Source organism: Phalaenopsis equestris, unplaced genomic scaffold (genome assembly GCF_001263595.1).
Source record: "Phalaenopsis equestris unplaced genomic scaffold, ASM126359v1 Scaffold233416, whole genome shotgun sequence".
In the NCBI taxonomy this organism is placed as follows: domain Eukaryota; kingdom Viridiplantae; phylum Streptophyta; class Magnoliopsida; order Asparagales; family Orchidaceae; genus Phalaenopsis; species Phalaenopsis equestris.
The window spans coordinates 16,120-36,631 of record NW_018251364.1 but is presented as its reverse complement, the minus strand read 5'-3'; the positions used below and the strand labels follow the sequence as shown (position 1 = coordinate 36,631).

The 20,512-nt window shown below is 34.4% G+C and overlaps 1 protein-coding gene across 1 annotated transcript in view; it reads left to right on the top strand.

The window, feature by feature from the left end:
* LOC110038663 (TOM1-like protein 2) overlaps positions 1-18,635 on the top strand; it is a 99,335-nt gene extending 80,700 nt beyond the window's left edge. The window contains exons 10-11 of the mRNA XM_020743560.1: positions 12,757-12,906; positions 17,943-18,635. Coding sequence (XP_020599219.1) covers positions 12,757-12,906; positions 17,943-18,282 — 490 coding nt within the window. The 3' untranslated portion in view covers positions 18,283-18,635. The remainder of the gene's footprint in view (positions 1-12,756; positions 12,907-17,942) is intronic.
* The last annotated feature ends 1,877 nt before the right edge of the window (positions 18,636-20,512 follow it).

The following is a 20,512-nucleotide window of genomic DNA, read 5'->3' as shown; positions in this document are numbered from 1 at the left end:
AGAATCTACATTTGATTTTTATTGATTTAGAAAAAGCTTACGATAAGGTTCCAAGAGATATCCTTTGGAGAGTTCTCGAGAAGAAATGTGTTGATATGACTTATATTGAAGTCATTAAAGATATGTATACTAGAGCTGTTACTTTTGTTCAAACTGAAGGAGGATTGACAAAATATTTTCCTATTTCTGTTGGTTTACATCAGGGATCGACTTTAAGCCCATATCTTTTTGCTTTAGTTATGGATGGTCTTACTGGACATCTACAAGAGGATGTACCTTGGTGTATGCTTTTTGCTGATGATATTCTTCTCGTGGATAAAACGAGAGAAAAAGCCCAGGAAAAACTTGAATTATGGAGGTCTACATTGGAGTCTAAAGGCCTTCGTTTAAGTAGAACTAAAACTGAATACATGGAATGTAATTTTAGTAGTAATAGCTCTAGTGACAGAAGTGTGGCTTTGGATGATCTAATTATTAAAAGGTGTGAACGATTTAGACATCTGGGGTCTGTTGTCCAAAGCGATGGTGATATAGATGGGGATGTTAATAGTAGAATTCAAGTTGGTTGGTTGAAGTGGAGGAATGCTTCGGGCCTTTTGTGTGATAGAGAAGTACCGCTAAGACTGAAAGGAAAATTTTATAAGACGGTGGTGAGACCTGCAATGCTCTATGGCGCTGAATGTTGGTCGACTTGTGTTAAGAAAGGCAGAGGTAGACCTAGGAAGACTTGGGCTTATTGTATTAAAAATGATCTTAATTTACTAGAACTAAATGAAAATATGACACTAAATAGGACGCAATGGGGAAAAAGGATTCATGTAGCCGACCCCATGTAGTGGGATTAAGGCTTTGTTGTTGTTGTTGTGTTCATTTTATAGCATTCATTATCTTTACCTTTTACAGGGTTTTTAATTGATTTGAAAATATTAAATGTAACTATCTGATCATTGACGCGCATAGTTAATTCTCCTTTCTACACATCTATCATTGCTCTTCCTGTAGTTAGGAAAGATCTCTCCAAAATAATAGGTATCTTATCTTCCTCCATATCTAGCACAATGAAATCAACAGAAAAGATAAATTGATCCACTTTCACTATGACATCTTCTATAACTCCTTTGGAATAGGTTATTGAACGATCTATTAATTGCAGATTTACAGTAGTAGGGGATATTTCTCCTAGTCCTAATTTTGTAAATATTGATAATGACTAAGGTTGATGTTTGCACCTAAATCACATAAAATTACCCCAAAAATTTGTCTTCTATTGTACATGGAATTGTGAAACTACCAGGATATTTAAGCTTTTCAGGAAGCTTTTTTTGAATTATAGCACTACACCTCACTAATTGCAACAGTTTTGTTATCTTCAAACTTCCTTTTCCTGTTAAGAATATCTTTCATAAACTTTACATAGCTTGACATTTGTTCTAAGACTTCAACAAATGAAATATTAATTGTAAGCTTCTTAAAAATTTTCAGAAATTTTGTAAATTGTTTCTCCAACTTTTGTTGTCAGAGCCTCTAAGGAAATGGTGGTGATGTTTTTTCCCAATCAACTTTAAGTGGAGAAATAGGTCTCTCTAAACCTTTCGGAGTGTTCTTTTTTGGTTCTTCAATTTCTTCTCTCAACTTCAGTCTCTTTTTGAACTCTACCTTCCAATTCTCTTCCGCTTCTAAGTTGAACGGCTTTTACTTGTTCTTTATTCTGGTTTTTTGGATTTACTTTTGTATTGTTAGGAATTGTTCAGTAAGATCTATTACTTAATGAATTTGCTATTTGTCCCAACTAATTTTCAATATTTCTAATTGTACTTCCTTGACTTTGTAACAGATTTCTCATTTGTAACACCACTTCTTCTATAGACAATTTCTTCTCTTTAAATTATGGATTACTGTTAAAACTTGAAGGATAAGTAAGCCTATAATTACTATTCCCTTGGTTGTTCCAGTTTCCCAATGTGTTTACTCGGGTGTTTCCCCATTACTGATTATTACCACCCGAAGTATTATTCCAGTTAAAGTTGGATGGTTCTTCCAACCTGGTTATAATATTTTGAATATGGGTTTGCTTGTTGTTTATGACATTCAAAGTTTCTAATAATGCTTGAGAATCTACCATTTGACATAATGAATTCTTTAATCATTGCAATTGCTTGAGAAAAATTCATTCCAAATTGGCTGCATTAGTTTCATGAACATTGGCTACATTTTTAAGATTTACCCTTTCAAAAGGCATTGAAAATTTTTTGTAGTCATCTCTTCAATTAAAATATAAGCGTCATTAAATATTTTTGACATCAATGAACCACCAACAGAGACATCAATAATAGATCTAAGAGATCCAACTTATCCATTGTAAAAGGTTTGAATTAATAGTCAATCAAGTATAACATGGTGTGGACACTATCTTACAAATTTTGTAAATCGTTCGCATTTTTGAAAAATAGATTCCCCTTTAAACTGACAGAAAGATGTAATATTATTTCTAAGCTTTGCAGTTTTTTATGATGGAAAGTAATTAGTAAGGAATTTCTGCGCTAAATCCCCCAAGTTTTGATTGATCCAAGTGATAACGAATATAATCATATCTTAGCTTTATCCCTCAATGAGAAAAGAAATAATATAAGTCTTATAACATCATCTAATACAAGATCATATATAAATGTAACACACAATTCTAGAAAATTGACAAGATGTAAATTTGGATCTTCAGTTGGTGCTCCCCCAAATTGATTATTTGATACCATTTGGATAATAGTAGGTTTAAGCTCGAATGAATTAGCCACTACAACGTGTTTTTGAATATTACAATGAAGTTGATTCAACGTAGGGTTTGCATAATTTCTTAAAGGTCTAAACTCTTCAGCATTTTGATTTGTCATTTCTTAAAATTTTGGAATTTTTTCAGTAATTTTTAATTTTTTAATTTTTCTAATCTTTTAATTCAGAATCGTAAGACATAAGTCCTGTGGAATCTAAACTACGCATACATTACTATGAAACACATAAAATAAAATAAATAAAAACACGCAAACAAGAAATTTAGATAAAAACAACATTACGATATTCATATGATAAATTTTAAAGTTTAAATAAGACTATATAAATAGAAATTTTGCTTTCTAAAAGCTTCTTTTGAAAATTTTATAATTTTCCCCCGCAACAGCGCAAAAAACTTGATCCCGAATTTCTATATAGTAGTATAATGCGATTATAAATTTTCTTAATAATGATTCTTATTTTGGAACAAAGCCAAAAACTCGATCTAAAACAAAAGCTAGGTAAACTATCCACTATGAAACAAATAAGAATACATTTATAATATTTAAATATAGGATACTACGCAAGTATACGTATCGTTATCAAGTAATATATGACTTTTTGATTAAGCCCCGAATATCAAACCCACAGAAAAAACTTGATAACATGCACTTTACAAAACAGGAAAAATTAGATAACAAAATTCTACTTAGCAAAATATGTTACTTAAACTCAAGATGCTATAATAAGAATAAAAATTCGATTCTTTTTGTAATTTAAATTTTTTTATAATTGAAAATAAAGTAAGGAATAAATTAACTTAACTAAATATTTGCAAGATGAAGACAATATAAATAGAATATCTTTTTTCTTATTATGAATCAGTAACAAATATAAAAAATCTGTTATGGAAGTATTGTAATTGTGTTGTGCCAAATATGAGCAATAAAATTTTTTACCCTTACTAGAGTTGTTATAAAGAATATTGATTAATCTATAGTTTGAATAGTCTTGAAAGCCGGTTAGGTAGGGAATATACTAGCTCTCAATCTAGAGTACCCTCTTCTCCCTCTATTGGGGGCTAACTTCTCGTATCAAAACTTAAATCTATAAATCAATATAAGGGTTTTAGCCTATCACTCTAAATTTCTCTAATTCTACACCCTAGAAAGTTTATTTCCCTATTTATTTGCACTCAACCCCATGAACTACATTCTCATCCATGAAATCAAATGTGATTCTTACCATTTATTAACTAAGACAATACAATCTCGGATCTTACATGTTTTCACAACAGATATTAACATCTTAATTGGCTAAATCAATGAGTAAATGAAGTACAATATTTCAAATCATCACAACTTATTCCAACATTGAAGTCTAATACTTCACATAACTTCCTTTTAATATTTAATCACTTAAAATTTTAAGGAAAAGTTAAAAAAAACTACTCAGAATTCATCCAGAAAACTCAAACACACTTGAGTTTAAAAGTAGAAATCATGGACATAAACAAGAAGTCTAAATGAAAACCAAATGTAGTCCCAAAGATAAGCACTTGTCTCAAATCTTCTCTACTAAATGTCTTGAAGTTCCTTCAAATTCTTTTTCTTCACTCAAAATACAAACTAAAACTCAAAATAAAAAGAAAAGGTGGTCGGCGGCGGCGATTACTAGGATGAATGATGACTGGCTGTTGGATGTGGATTGGCTCTCCCCGTTTGATGGTCTAAGTATTCTTTTATAAAAATCCAAGAGGTGTCTTGGTCTCTTCAAAATGTGTCTCCATTTAATGAATCTTCTAGAAGTTGTCTCCTTTCAAAAGCCAATTGAATGAATTTTTGTGTCCATGAACTATTTCCCACATTTTTACCAAGGGTTGCTTCAAGCTCCTCTTCAAAAAGTCTTCGAAATTCAACGAATCATTAAATAACTATTTCTGACGCTTATGCGTGGGGTACCTGGTGCTAAAACGCGTGGTAATTGGCACTAAAGTGTTTGGTACCTGGCGCTTAGGCGTGACTCTATCTGAATATCTGGCATGTAAGCGCCAATACTAGGCACTTAGGCGCCTCAGTTCATTTCTGCACCTTATTCATTTTTGCTCTAAATTTGATCATTTTTCACTATTTTTACTATTTTTCATCCATTTGATTGTACCTGAAAGAAAAACTCACAAACACCTTTCACTAAAGCCCAATATCTCAAAGAATATGTATAAAAAAGTGTATAAAAATATTATATATTTAAGATATATCAATAGTCTTATCTTTCTTTGTTCTTCACCACTAAGTCATCAATGTAGCATTCTACTTCTTTGTGTATCAATTCATTAAAAGTCTTTGTCATCGCTTGTTAATATGTAGCACCAACATTCTTCAAGCCGAAAGATGTAGCCTTGTATAAATATACTCCAATTGGTGTTCTAAATGTTCTAGTTTTTCATCTTTCGAAGCCATCTTAAGTTGATTGCATCCCGAGGATTTGTCCATGAAAGAAAAATATAGCGTTTGAAAATGCAATGTTAACCATTAACTCTGATATATGTAAGGGAACTTTATCCTTAGTACATGCCTTATTACGATTTTTAAAGTCTATACACACCTGTATTTGTTAATCCTTCTTCTTAACAGGTACGATACTCATTAGCCTGGAAGGATACTTCTATTCTTTAATAAATCCAGCTTCAATTAATTATTTCACTTCTATAATTACTTGTTCTTCACTTTCAACCCTTATTTGTTGAGGTGCTTTTTTAACAGGTATGAATCAGGTTAAGTTTTCAATCCATAGATTGTCACATCAGGAGGAAAATTTGGAGCTTAAGATCTCTTAAGTTAATTAAAACTTAATGGCATAATTTTTGCATTATAATATTTTTGAATAAATTTCTTGCCGCAGTACTTTGTTTCTTTGCATAACCTCTCGTCAACGCCTCATTTTTCTAATTCTCTGATCACATCTACTAATCTACAATTATCCTCCAGCCAAATATGTTTCTTCAATTTTGAATTCATTCAAAATCTAAATATTTATACAATAAAATGATTATAGATACTTTTCTTCTTACCTCAATTCCTCCCTTTTTTTTTTCCAAAATTAATGATCCCTTTCAACCTTTAGATTAACATTCCCTTCCACTTTCAATCCCTTATATTATTTAATAAACCTACTAAAATTAATACTTAACAAATGTTACATTAAAGTAATCATTTTTTGAAAGTTAATAATAAATCCCTAACCTCTCTTTTATAAGTTCGGCTCGCGGACTGTCTACTTCCTACATATATGATGTTGTATGCTCACATCTTCTTCGTCTCACTTGCACAGCACTCTACATTGCACAGTATAACAACCCAAACTTTCACCCATCAAACTATTATCTGCCTTGGCCAATGGCCTCATGATTTTGTTCCAATGGTTTAACATCCCATGAGATCATCCATTCTAACAGTGCTTTAGCACGGGTACACTTAACTATTTTCTGATGAAATTCTGATATTTACACCAAAAGACACCTCAATGTTTTAGAGTTCAGTTTCATTTTACTAATTCACACACACGATGTTCGTCTCCCACATGTCAATGTTAGCCTTATTTGTCACCCACACTAGAACACCAACATTTGGCATTGATCTCCTGTGGATAAGTCGTCTCCTAAAGGTGATGTCGCACAACCGGTCTTTCACCCGCCCTAGCTTAATTGCTCATGTCAGCACTAGTCTTGATTGTTCATCGCCCATAAGAGTGAAAATATTTTGAGCAAATAGGCTGAATGCCTTTTCCTTTGCTTTCATTCCAATAAATAATAGTTTGTACAATGTATTTTAGGTACATAATATTCAATATATTCTAAATTAAGTAACTTAATTAATACATAATCATAATCTAAATAATTAGCTAAAAGGTAAGAATCCGTGTAAATATAATATTTCCCTCTTTGCAGTATTGCGAAGAAGTAAACTCTTTATTCTATCTGATTTCTTTTATTCCTGATTGATATCTCCCTTCAAATTGATGTTGGCTGGTAAAGAAACATCAATTTGCTGACAAGAAACTGATGACGCTGTCGAGAAATAGCTTTAGTAAATATATCAGCCGTTTGAAGATCAGAAGTGATATGAGGAAGAAATATAACACCCTCCTCATAGGCTTCTCGAATGGAATGACAATCCACTTCAATGTGTTTCGTGCGTTCATGAAAAACGAAATTAGCAGCAATCTGGATAGCACTAGTATTATCTGCATGAAGAGAAGTAGACTCAAGCTGAGGAAAACCAAGTTCAGCTAGCACGCCACGAAGCCAAATGATTTCAGAACAAACAGTTAGATGACTTAGACACTTGACCTTGTTTCTTGCTCTTCCAAGAGATTAAAGAGTTGTCGAGAAACATGCACCATCCAGTAATAGATCGGCATGTTTTAGAACAACCAGCCCAATCGGCATCACTATAGACTGTTAAGGTGATAGGAGACTTCGCAGAAAAGAACAAACCACAATGAGAAGTACCTTTCAAATACCGAATAATACGTCGAACTGCAACTAAATGAAGATGTGTAGGTGCTTACATAAATTGACTAACTTGTTGCACAACAAATGAAATATCAGGACGCGTAATAGTCAGATAATTGAGACTGCCAACCAATTGTCTATATAGAGATGGTTCAGATAGAAAGTCACCATCATTCTGTTGATATTTGACATTTACTTCCAAAGGGGTATCAGTGGAGCAACCATCTTGAAGACCAACCAAAGCAATGAGTACCTTCATATAGTTGTGCTGATGAAGAAAGATACCAGCGGTAGAAGAGTGAACCTCGAGTCCTAAGAAATAAGTTAATGACCATAAATCTTTCATATGAAAAGAACCCTGAAGACGTTTCTGTAGCTGAGACATCAATTGATTGTCAGATCCTGTGATGACAATATCATCAACATATACTAATAACAAAACAATTCCCTTGAAATAATGATGAATCATACTGGCTTTGAATAAAAGAGAAGCTAAGAAGGGTATTGCGAAACTTTTCAAACCAAGCCCGTCGAGCTTATTTCAAACCGTATAGGGACCGTTTGAGCTTACAAACATCATGTGAAGGTGTAGAAAATAAGCCTGGAGGAGGAGTCATATAGACGTCTTCTTTGAGATCTCCATGTAAGAATGCATTATTAACATCCATCTGCTTTAAGAACCAGTCTTCAGATGCAGCAATAGGTAACCCCAGTCGAACAGTTTCCATCTTAACCACAAGTGCAAATGTTTCGTCATAATTAATCCCGTATTCCTGACGATTGCCAAGAGCTACCAATCTTGCCTTATATCTGTCAAGAGAGCCATCAGATCGGAGTTTAAGAGAATAAACCCATTTACATCCAATGGGTTTAACACCTGTAGGACATGAAACAATATCCCAAGTGTGATTGTCTTGAAGAGCCTGAAGTTCCTCTTTCATGAATTTGACCCAGCAAGTCTGTTTAGCAGCTTGAAAGTAAGAGGTAGGAACAGTAGTATTAGTTAAATTATAGAATACTCATATCTATCTGGAGGACGGATACGTCGGGTTGATCGTCGAATACTTATTGGAGCAATTTTTGGATCAGGGTCGAGGAGGATTGAAGGTGAAGGGGGCAGGCGTCGTGTGTAGACAATGTCTGACTTGAACCGTTTATCAGCAGAAGAATTATCAAATTGTGGAAGTATAATTGTATCTGATGTGAACACATAGTGCTGAAAGTAATATTCATGTTCAAAGAAAATCACATTTCGAGAAATATGTCATCGACTATTAATCGAATCATAACACAAAACCTTTATGATTAGGATTGTACCCCATAAAGACACATCGTACTGACTGAACTGCCAATTTATGACATTCATGAGCAGGTAGATGAACAAAGCAAACACATCCGAAAGTATGTAGCGTATGATAATTAGGGTGTTTATCAAAAACTCGATAGTAGGGAGACTCATATTTCAATTGTTGAGATGATAAGCGATTAATGAGATAAACTGCAGTAGATAAAGCTTCAGTCCAAAATCTAGCTGGAACAGAAGATTCTATTAGTAATGTGCGCACGATATCCAATAAATGTCGATTTGTTGTTCAGCAACTCTATTTTGCTGCAGTATAGGGACATGAACGTTGTGAAACAATCTCTTTGCTGTGGAGAAATGCTTGGAACTCATGAGACATGTATTCACCGCCATTGTCAGATCGTAAGGTTTTAATGCTAGCAGAGAACTGAGTTTCAACATATGCTAAAAATGTTTGGAATACAATAAATACTTCTGTTTTGGCACGCAAAAAATAGATCCAAGTAAATCGACTGTAATCATCAATAAATGTCACAAAGTATCTATATTGAGCATGTGAAATAAATGATGTAATTTCCCAAACATTATTATGAATAATGTCAAAACATTTATTCACATGACTGTCTGAAATAGGAAAATGTAATGTCTTGCTTTTTCCAAGTTTACAAACGGAACAGTCAACTATTAAATTCTTATCTGTAGAACAAAAAATATCACTTTTATGTAAATGCTTCAACAGCATATCATTTGGATGACGTAGTCTTTTATGCTAGATGTCTGCCTTATTATCAACAACTGAAGATGCTAATGAAATATTCTGAGGAACAGTAAATTACAATAGAAACAGTCTACCCACTTTAGGTCCCTTCTTTATCAACTTCCCCGACACCTGATCCTGCACAATACAACCGTCACGAGAAAAATGTACTTCACAGTTATTATCCACAATTTGATCAACAGAGAGTAAGTTAGTAGATAATTTAGGAGAAACCAAAACATGTTTGAAGGATAATTTAATATCACCAACTGTCGTAATTGGAATATTATTTCTATTAGTAACCTGAATATGTTGAGTACCAGTGTATGATCATTGGTTATGTAATAGCTTAGCAGTGCTAGTCATATGATTTGTGGCGCCTGAATCAACAAACCCAGGAGAAGTAACCGAATAAATAGTTTTACCTTTCCCTTGAAGGCCGAGAGCAGAAAATGCAGAGAGAATCATCTGTTGAACCATATAGGGTGTGACAGTTGATTGATTATTGTCAGCAACAGTAGTAGTTGAGGCAGGATTGTCGGATACCGTGGCATGAAGTACTTGTGGTTTGCGATTTTGGGGTCGTGTTGGGCATTCCTTAAGAGTATGTCCCTTTTGCTTACAATAATTACATAGCTTATTTTCACAATTCCGTGCAATATGACCAAATTTCTTGCAGCTGTAGCACTGTACTGGCCGCTTCCCTTTGGTCTTAGCAGCATATGCCACATTAATTATTTCTGATGATCCACCAGTTGTACTGACAGTAGCTTGTGTCGCCAATCTTTGTTCTTCGCACAGTAATTGCCCAAAAAAAACATCTAAACACGGAACCGGATCTCTGTTCAGCAACCCAGATCGAGCAGTTTCAAATTCAGGTCTCAGTTTCATTAAAAACTAATCACGACGACTTTCTTCTTGAATAGCTTGAAAACTAGCTAAGTTCTCTTTTGACACTTTAACATAAATAATATCAGTATATTCGCTCCATAAATTTAAAAAATCAGAATAATATTGTTCAATTGAAAGATTACTCTGACTATAATTATTCATGTCAAGTTCCAATTGGAAGCGTTTCGCAGAATTATCTTGATTATAAACACGCTTCAAATATTCCCACATTTCTTTAGCTGTGCTAAAGGATCGTAAATTGTTTACCATATGAGCCTCAATAGATCCCAAAATCCAGGAAACAATCCGAGCATCCTTTGCTTCCCATTGACCAAGATCTTTTGTCTCAATAGGAGCTTGGGAAGATCCATCAATATGGCCCCAAAGCTCCTTCCCTTTTAAGAACATTTTGAGCTTAAATCCCATGCGACATAATTCTTTCCCGTAAATCTGATAGCTAAGATTTCAGAAGACATTTTAAATATATTAATCTCGATCGAAATATCCAAGATAAATAAAATTCAAAGGCTAGGGTCGAAGATCGAAGAGTGCCGCGAAGTTTGAATAAGTCGTGATCATGATGATCGAAAGCAGTGGATCGCGACAGAACGAAGTGGAACGAGTGGATTGCGGCAGTAGCGACAGATCGCGACAGTAGCGGCAGGAGCGAACGACAGATCGCGGCAGTAGCGGCAGGAGCGAACGAGATGCCGCACCAGAGATCACGGCAGAAAGAGCGACGAGATCGGGAAGCGAGCAGATCGCGCATGAGCGAGCAAGCAGATCACAGCAGGAGCGAACGAGATGCCGCACCAGAGATTGCGCAGGAGCGAGCGAGCGGATGAAACGAGTAGATCGCGGCAGAACGAGTGACGATCGTGGCAGATCTTGGAGCGAGCGAGCGACGATCGTGGCAGATCTTGGAGCAAGCGAGCGAATCGCGGCAGAACGAAGTATCGGAAGATGTCGGACGAAGAAGATGCCGCACCAGAGAAGATGCTGTAGAACACAGCACCAGAGGTCCGATTGAAGGGAGTCGATCGGCTTGAAGTAGCGACAGAACGCAAACAAAGCGGACGAAGACGCCGCAGAACTCAAAGACAAGAACGAGCGTTCCGGTTAAGAAACAGTCAAAGATGCCGACCAAAGATAACAAAAACTCAAATTTCAAGGATTCAGGCTCTGATACCATGACAATATTTTGAGCAAATAGGCTGAATGCCTTTTCCTTTGCTTTCATTCCAATAAATAGTAGTTTGTACAATCTATTTTAGGTACATAATATTCAATATATTCTAAATTAACTTAATTAATACATAATCATAATCTAAATAATTAGCTAAAAGGAAAGAATCCGTGTAAATTTAATATTTTTCTCTTTGCAGTATTGTGAAGAAGGAAATTTTTTATTCCGTCTGATTTCTTTTATTCTTGATAAAGAGAACCTGCTGCAGATGACATCATCTTCTTCTTCAGTGCACGACTTGACTTTGAACGTTACTTTGTTTCCTATGCTCATCTCTTGCTCGTGTCTTTGCTTTCCTTTGCTTGACTCGCTCTAATAGTTCAGACTTAATGGATCCCCTCCTTCACCCTTTAATAATGGAACCGATCCGTTGGTTTCAAACCAACACAACCAGTCAAAAAATTTCCTTATTTATTTTATTTTATTTTTTCAGTTATAACAGTTCAAGTGTTACTCTTGTATAATTTAGAACATATCTTATAATGGTAAATGAATATTTTTAAAATGCTTAACTGCCAATGCAAAATTCATGTGTTTAATAATAAGTATTTTCTTGAAAAACAATTTTAGGAATTGTGAATGAAAATGGCAACATTTTAGCTTTCCTTTATTTTATTTTACCTATCTTTTCCTTCAACCTTCACCGGTCTTTATGTGGCTTGTTGTAATTAATTTCTTCATATACTTATGCAATCATATTTTTATCCAATTTAGCTTGAGGGTTGTATTCTCTTGCTTACTTTTTCCTGCCGTCGACTATCAGTATGTGTAATGCCATTTTATCTGTCATTAAATCCATTAATCTTTCTAGTTTTCTCTAAACTTTCATTATGGCTGCTATTCTTTTTTTTTCCAGTAATTAATGACAACTTAAATCTTTCTAATCTATTTTAGGTTTAATTTAGTTTTCTCCTGTTAAAAATCATATTTTGTATAATTTTTTGAGGTTTGGTAAGTCTATCTTTTGGTTGATGTAGTTAGGCGCGACATTGGTTTTAAAATTTACAAACGTTCTTAGAACTCCATTGCTGTCGATCAAATTGCTTTTTTAATAAAAAAAAGTAAAAATAAATTATTATTTTCGAGGAACTGTTTCTATTTACAAACAACTAAATGTGCCGTTATTATTTTCCATTTCTGTTTAGTTTCTTGCAAGGCATTGTGTGTATTTAGTGCAGTGCAAATAGTAATAGCTATTGTCAAATCTATGATCTGATGCTCTGTTGTACCAATAAAATCAGCGGTGAGAACAGAAGTCTCAATTTTTCTTTGTATTTTTTCAGTGATGAGAAAGTGATTGCACATGCAATTGATTTAAATGAGCAACTTGGTAAAGTTCTAACTCTGCATGATTCACTCCTTCCTTCGCGGGCTCCCACTACAAGTTTATTTATTAATGAAGAAGCAGAGGAGAATGAAGAATTTCTTCGTAGGTACGAATCTTTTCTAAGAGTCATCATGTTTGATTGCTTGCAAATATGCTATATGAGAAATAAAAACAGTAGATGCTATTTTAACATCTTCAATGTGTTCTATAGCTTATTATAGGCAACGTTATGGATCAATAGAGTAACTATTTTACAACATATTATGCACTCAGAGATTGTCTAGTGTTAATATGAATTTATGAATTTTAAAGATGTTGATGTTGCACTATGTTGCACGGATATGGACACTGGGACACATACGTCACGACACGAACACGTTATACATCTATTATTGAATATTATAGGACATAGATATAAGTCGAATACAACATTATACTAAAAATTATTAAAATATATGTATAATTTAATAAACAAAAGTATTAAGAATTATACAAAAGATAAAATAAGTAATTTAATAGCATTATCTTTTAAAAATTAATAATCCATTTTATCTCATATAACCTTTATATATTTATTTTTTATATTTAAAAACAAATCAAACTATATTTAAAAATAATCAAAAAAATAAAAGATATTTTGAGTCTAAAAACAACTACCTAAATCAAACCTGTTTTAATTTAAATCAAACGTAAAAAAATAAACTTAAAATAAAAAAGTGAAAAAACAAGAACAAAAATGATCTCAAATGGCCCTTAAAATGTTCATAGATAATTGTTTAGTGTATGACATACAATAAGTAAGCATATATTATCTTTTATTACAAAAATATTTAAGTTTTCTTAATTAATTTTTTTATTAAAAGAATTAAAAGGATCATTGTCTATTTTGGAACCAAATTCTTATGCATTTATATAGCTAACACCTAAATTTTAATTTTTACGTTTATGCCACCAAAACCTTTCATATTATATCTAATATAACATTTTTTATGTTTTAAAAAGTGATATATATACATATATATATATACTTTAATATAGCCAAAATTAGCTAAAAATACATTATGTGCATTAATATAGCCAAAATGAGCTTGCCTTGTCTTATAGATATTCCTTTTGTATGCCTGATATTAGTTTGTTGAGTTTCTAGTGTGTATTTATATATATATTAAGAAAACCCAAGGGCTAATATATTAAAGAGAAAATGATACAGATAGGTTATATGAGTGAGCTCAAAAGTAGGCACCCAACCCACACGGTACAACACTCGCGAAAAACTCAAAAAAAGATAGGGTACATATAAAATAAAAAAAAGTCTCAACCATCAGGGCGCGGAATTAGTTAGGGATGACCCAATTTAGTTCTGCCTTTGCCTCTAGTTCTCGGAAGAAAGTCAGCTAACAAATTGGTGAGGTGCGTACCAATACCCGAAGTAACCAGTAACCAAAGTATCATTCAAAGTATCATTCATTAGATTCTTTAGCTCAAGTAGATCTCCATTCTTCTTCTTTCTTCTGGAAGTGTAAACCTGTCATTCATTATCTGAAGATTGATCATTTGGATGAGGTGGTGAAGCTGTAGTAGAAGGTTTGCCAACCATTGTACCCACATTAATTTCTAGTATATGTGAAGTATGAGTTGTCGTCTCTGCACCGAATACTTCCTGAAGATGGGGAGCTGAAAGATTCTTCTGATTATCAGTCTGAACACTATTGTTTGTAGGTAAGGATCTATCATTATTGTTTTCAAGAGGGTTTAAAGTTGTAGGTTGCCCAACAAAGCCATCCAACATCACATCAATCACAAAAACAGTAACAAAATTCAAGGGGGGTCCACAAGAGCAATTAGATCAGTCACCAAATTCTGTCTTGTGGTATTTTCCTCCCCAGGTGGAGCAGATATGTCCAGAGCAGTGAGGTTAGACCCCTCCTTATTCACTTGAACTTTAGGTTTCAAATTAGGATGGAGCTTGTGACATTTATCAAGGGCAAGCACAAACATTTTACAATGGGTATGATAAGGAGGTCTGTGTTTTATGATGATTTGTTGTCAATATCCATTATGAGTTGTGTCCAACCAGACTAAAGTAATATTAGATAAAGTAATATCTCTTTCCACAAGTATTCTTATCACAGAAGTTTTTGTTAGATTGAAAGTAAATAGATCTAGTTTAATAGGGTCCCCAAGTATCACTCCAATAGAATTGAGAACCTGATGATTAAAAAAGTGCTGCTTGAGACCAGATAGACTAAACCATATTGGTACAGTAAGAGTTTCATGATTTGGGTCAAAGTCAGAGACTACTTCAGTGACTTTATTGTCTTACCTGCAATATTAAGATATTTTTTTGGAGAAAATCCGGGTGTAGTCTTCACCACGGTTAATTGAATCAACACATGTCGCTCATCCAGGAGTCTCACTTTTCACTTGCCTACTAGTTTGAGATCATCAAAATTTTTTCTGATAACTTTCATAGATGGGTGCCCTCACTGAAATTTTTCAATAAAAGCGAACTTGAATTTCTCAGTCAGAGTTGAAATTTCTAAGTTAGAAAAAAAGAGTGTTGTTTTGCCCCCTTCTCTACTCGTCTTCTTAACAAAAGAGCAATTATCTGTACTATTCTGATAATCCTTATTACTGAGGGGAAGACAACTGCCGACTCCACCTGAGGATTACCCAACACGTGGACAAAGAAGACTTTGCCAAGTTCAAAAGGAGGGAGCGCCATCATGGCAGGGACATTCTAGCCCGATATGATCAGAAATCGAAACAGGGAGAGCCGAAAGTCACAGAGCCTCCTACTGCAAAGTCCCGAAAACTTGGAAGCAGGGAGAGACGAACGTGCGATATGCAGCTGTCAGCGTCGAAACAGACCGCAGGCGCGAATGTGCAAAGCTGTCGACGTCGAAATCGAAACAACGCGAGCCGACGACGTCGGAGAAGCCAACGGGGAAGATGAAACAATCGAAAAAGGAGAAGTAGGATGCGCGAACCGTTTGTCGTCGAGCATGACAAAGCCAATGGAGTGAAAAAAATAGAGGAATTAGCACAGAGTTTCGCCATCAGGCGAAACCCTAGCAGAGCAGGCCGCTGACGCCGACTCCATTATATATATATATATATATATATATATCAGACGACATATATTTAAAAATTAAATTTTAGGTGTTATATAAGTAGATACATAAAAATTGAGTGCTATTTGGATAAATCTTCCTTATTTTTTTACATAAAAAATATTTTTTTTTTAATTTTAGTCCTTGAAATATTTTTCATAAAACTATTAATTCATTAGTTTAGTTCGCATAGCTCGACACACGATGCATGGTGTCCTCTTTTTATTAAATATTATATAAATCAGACACTTTTATGATGTGTTCCACACTGTCAGAGTCGTGTTGGAACCCTGTTGTTGTCTGATACGTGTCCTACACTGCATGGGTCCTTGATTTAAAGTGATCGTGCTTCATGCTGTTATGTTATCACTTATTATTGATCATCTCAACATATTACCAAGATTTAAATGAACAAGCAGATGCCTTCTTTTTGTGAAGAAACTAAAATTTTATGTTTCATTCAATGTTCTTAATGAAAGTTTAGTCGTGAATGTCGTCTTTTATATATAGTATTTTTAAGTTAGTTCTTCTAAACTCAAAAACTAACCTACTTTAAATTTTACTGTCAAAATGCATCTTTCAACATTTTATGTACTTTTTAAAAATTACGAGTAAACTAACTAACTAAGATTTGTTTGGAAAAAAATTTATTGACTATTGTAAATAGACCATGCGTGGTTACCAAATGAGCCTTTTGTTCTTCATTCTCATTATGAGATACACATATTATATGTTCTAACAGAGCTAAATCTATTTTAGCATAGACCAACTAGGTCGTTTTCACGTAGGATGATTTTACAAGTTAGCTAAAGAAATTTGGACAGTACTAATATATCTTCAAAATTCCTTCCCTTTTTCTGAAGTTAGATTCACGTGATAACTAAGTTCTAACATGATGATAATCCCAATGTTCTAAATCCGATTTGAAGGTGGATTTAAGGGAATGACTTGCTTCGCATCTTCCTTCATTTCTTGTCTCGTCCTTCATATCTCTCGTTAGTAGCTCATCACCCAAAGGAAGATAAGATCGAAGATTATTGCTTCCGTCGTCCCTCTTTGCGTGAGAGAAGGTTGTGTACGCTTTCGCTTAACTGTTCTCCTGCCGGTGCCTCTGTCGCACATTGCCTCCGTTATCGTGGCACGTCGCTCATGGCCTTCATCTTTTGATGTTTGCAGCCATAGGTTAGCAATTCAATTTGATCATTTTGTTTGTTTCTGGATAGGCTTGATGGTCGTATGGCCATCAAGATGCACAAACCGAAGTGATTATGCGGTCACCCCTGTTTTTAGATGCGGCTAGTTTTATGAGCCTCCTTACTCCTAAAATCTCAGGATAACATTTTCTTCATTGTCTTCCTTGAAAGTTAGTAGAGCAAGTTCTAAGTCACTCTCCACGGTAAAATCCTTACTCATTGCCTTTGCTATAGCTATATTAATTCTAAGAGATTATGTACAATATCTTAATAAAGTTTCTCTTCAAATTTACACACACACTGATATATTATTATTACTTGCTGCATGGAATATAGTGTATGTAGCTATAACTTAACAAATATCCATAGAACTTACCCTTCCCAGCTTGTCGTCCAATTCAATGCTTATCAATTCCACTATTTGTAGTTACTCATTCCACTAAATCATTAAGGAGGCTGGCTTGTTAAATTATTTGCGCAATTTTAATCTTCGTTTTACAATAAGCCACCAGAGAATCGTCTAGCTCCTAGAACTTTGACCATGAGGTTTTGCATTAAATGGCCCTTGTAAGAAATGTTTTGTTCCCTGCCTTTGTGGGTGTAAAAAAGTAGCCAATTAAAAGTCCCAGTACCTAGAGTGTAGGTTATATCCTTATTCCGCAACCAAGGTTTCCTCCAACCTGGTGGTACGTGTAGGCTATATGAGATGGCACCCATTATTCCAGGAAATTACCGTCTTATGTTGCAGGCAATAAATTCCATGTCAAAGAAATGCCTTTATTTATTGCGCTTTTATAGGACATCTCATATTTAGCTTTCCATTTACCTTTCAACAGGGCATGCAAAGGAAAAGCTCTTGCAGATGACAATTTAGAGTTCTTGGGCAGTTCCTTGAGACATAATTCTGATGGAGATTTCAGGCGGTTTCCTCTACGCCCTCTTTGCATACAGCCAATGGATCAAGATGACAGACGTCGGCTACTTTATCACTCGGTTGGCTCCATACCACCACCTCCAGCCAAACAAATAGAAAGGGAAAGATTTTTCAAGGAGAAGCACTTGGATGTCTCCGGTTTTGTAGGCAATATGAGAGGCATGTCTGTTCACAGTCCTAATGGAAGCAGCTCCAGGAGTGTGAGCACTGATTTAAGTAATACTAGTGGTTTTCATGATTAAGTCTATTCGCAATCTTTACGTCCTTTTGACCAAAATGCAATCCTTGCGTCTGGAACTGCTGGGTGCTTCTAGTGACTGCATGGACGGTGCGGCCTTCATCGTGGTGGGAAGCCATGGTTGCCTGTATGTTTTGCAGCACTGTTTGAAGTCTGGCTCTCTCTCTCAATTTCTATTCTCCAGTTCTTCTATTCCTTAATAAGAACAGAATGGTTATCTATGAAAGGTGTTTCTTTTGAATCTCGAGTGTTTGAATGATTTGTTGGAAATGATTTTAATGGCTTATATGCTGGAGTGATCTGTTGCAATTCTGGATTCTCCGTTGGTTATGTAGTAAAATCTCCTTTATCGCCCTTCATCAAATTTCGTTTATAATCCCTTGTCACAACGGCAATGATGTCAACCTTGTGAAATGTTTAAAAAGATTTTGGCAGATCATGTTCAACTTCTTACAACTAATTCCTTAAGAAAGAAGACCTAATATTTGGTTGGAATGGGGGGGCTGCTCTCGGGTATGTTATTTGGTATGAAATGAAATTTTCGTTACAGTTTTGGTAATTTGATCTATATTTTTCCCCTCAAATCAAGATGTTGGTGAAAGACAAGGTATGCAAGTTGAATCACATTGTATCGTAATGTTTATAAAGGTTCCAATGGGATTAGGGTGTTCACATGTGATAATATAATGAATATAAAATAATTTATTATTAATATTAGCAATAATTAAAAGTTTGATGAATTAACAATAGCCAGTTTTGATATTCATATAGCGACAACGACCTCATCAATTTGTTTTTTGATATATGACATGATAGTGCTGCAATTGATCTATATGATAGAAAATCATTAGCTGATATTTATCTGTTTACACCAAAAGCCAATATACTGAAATCAATATGTATACAAATATAAAATGAAATGCTGGAATTTTGGTGGGAGAAACAATTTCTAAAATTGGTCTGTATCACGGATAATCAACTAGTAAAGCTAATTGAAGCATTTAACACTAGAATTTAAATGCTTCAGCTAACACCAGCAAATGGCAAGTAATATTATGTAATATAATTGTGATGTAGCCCTATGTTTTTGGTGGTTTATGCCTAAATTCCACTGAACGTAGCTATACGTGATATAACTTCAACAACAATTGCAAAGAAAATATAGGCATATGGGACATTGCTGACGTTTAATACTTACGTAGGTTATATATACAATTATTAAAGTTTAGTACCACTTCCAAAGAATTATGAATATACAGTGTAAAATTTGATACTTCTATATGTTAAAAACATACACGTTAAAAAAAAATAAAAAAAAAGTTTAATAGTAGTTTCGGAAATAGATCTTAAGAATGAAATAAACAATGTAAGGTTGCAATATAGGAGGCTAAACTTTTCATAGAAAGAACGCTTCTTGAGATTAAGAGCTACTTCTCAATTTTTATTATTCTCTATGCGACTAGATGTTATTTATGGGAGAATGGTCATTTCTAGGTATACTTGATATCATTTCACATAAAATATGTGATCAAGTTCAAATTGCATGATGGAGTTACATGAGGCTTGTTCGAGCAGGTACCCCTGAAAATTGACCTTAAACATATGTGGTATGTACAAAATTCGGTTAATTTAGCAATTCAAGAGATTGTGTAAACTTAATATTATAAATCTTCAAAAGAAAAATTTTATAGACCTTACTGCAGTTACTAAATTCCAATTGTTGGGGAGTCCTTATGCATTATCCTAAGCCTATGTTGGTCGTCAACATGGGAAAGTTGTTGGTTTATAATAAATTTAATTTATTGTACATATATATGTAATTTTGAAAAGTAGTATTTTAAATTTTAAAAATATGAGACTTAACCGATCTCAATCAGACAATAGTTTAAGAAAACGAGTAAGGAATGTTGTGAGAAGCTCTGGGAACAAATTCACAAAGTTTCCCCAAGGATTTGGAAAATCTCCTCCTTTGGCCGTTTGAGGGGTGGCTTAAATAGAAGATGAAGGAATGCTCAATTGACCAAGCTAGTGGGTGCAAAATGCTGCCTAGGTGGAGGGTTGAGCGGTGCAACAATCCAATTGGAATGAGCCACATTGGATGGGTGTAATTTAGGGCTCAAGCCATGGTGGCTCCACTCGAGTTTTGGCTTTCCAGAAAGTAGGGTGGCCGAACAGGCCAAGGGAGGTGGCTAGCTGGCTCAGGGAAGTTCATATAAGCTTTAATTGTGATTAGT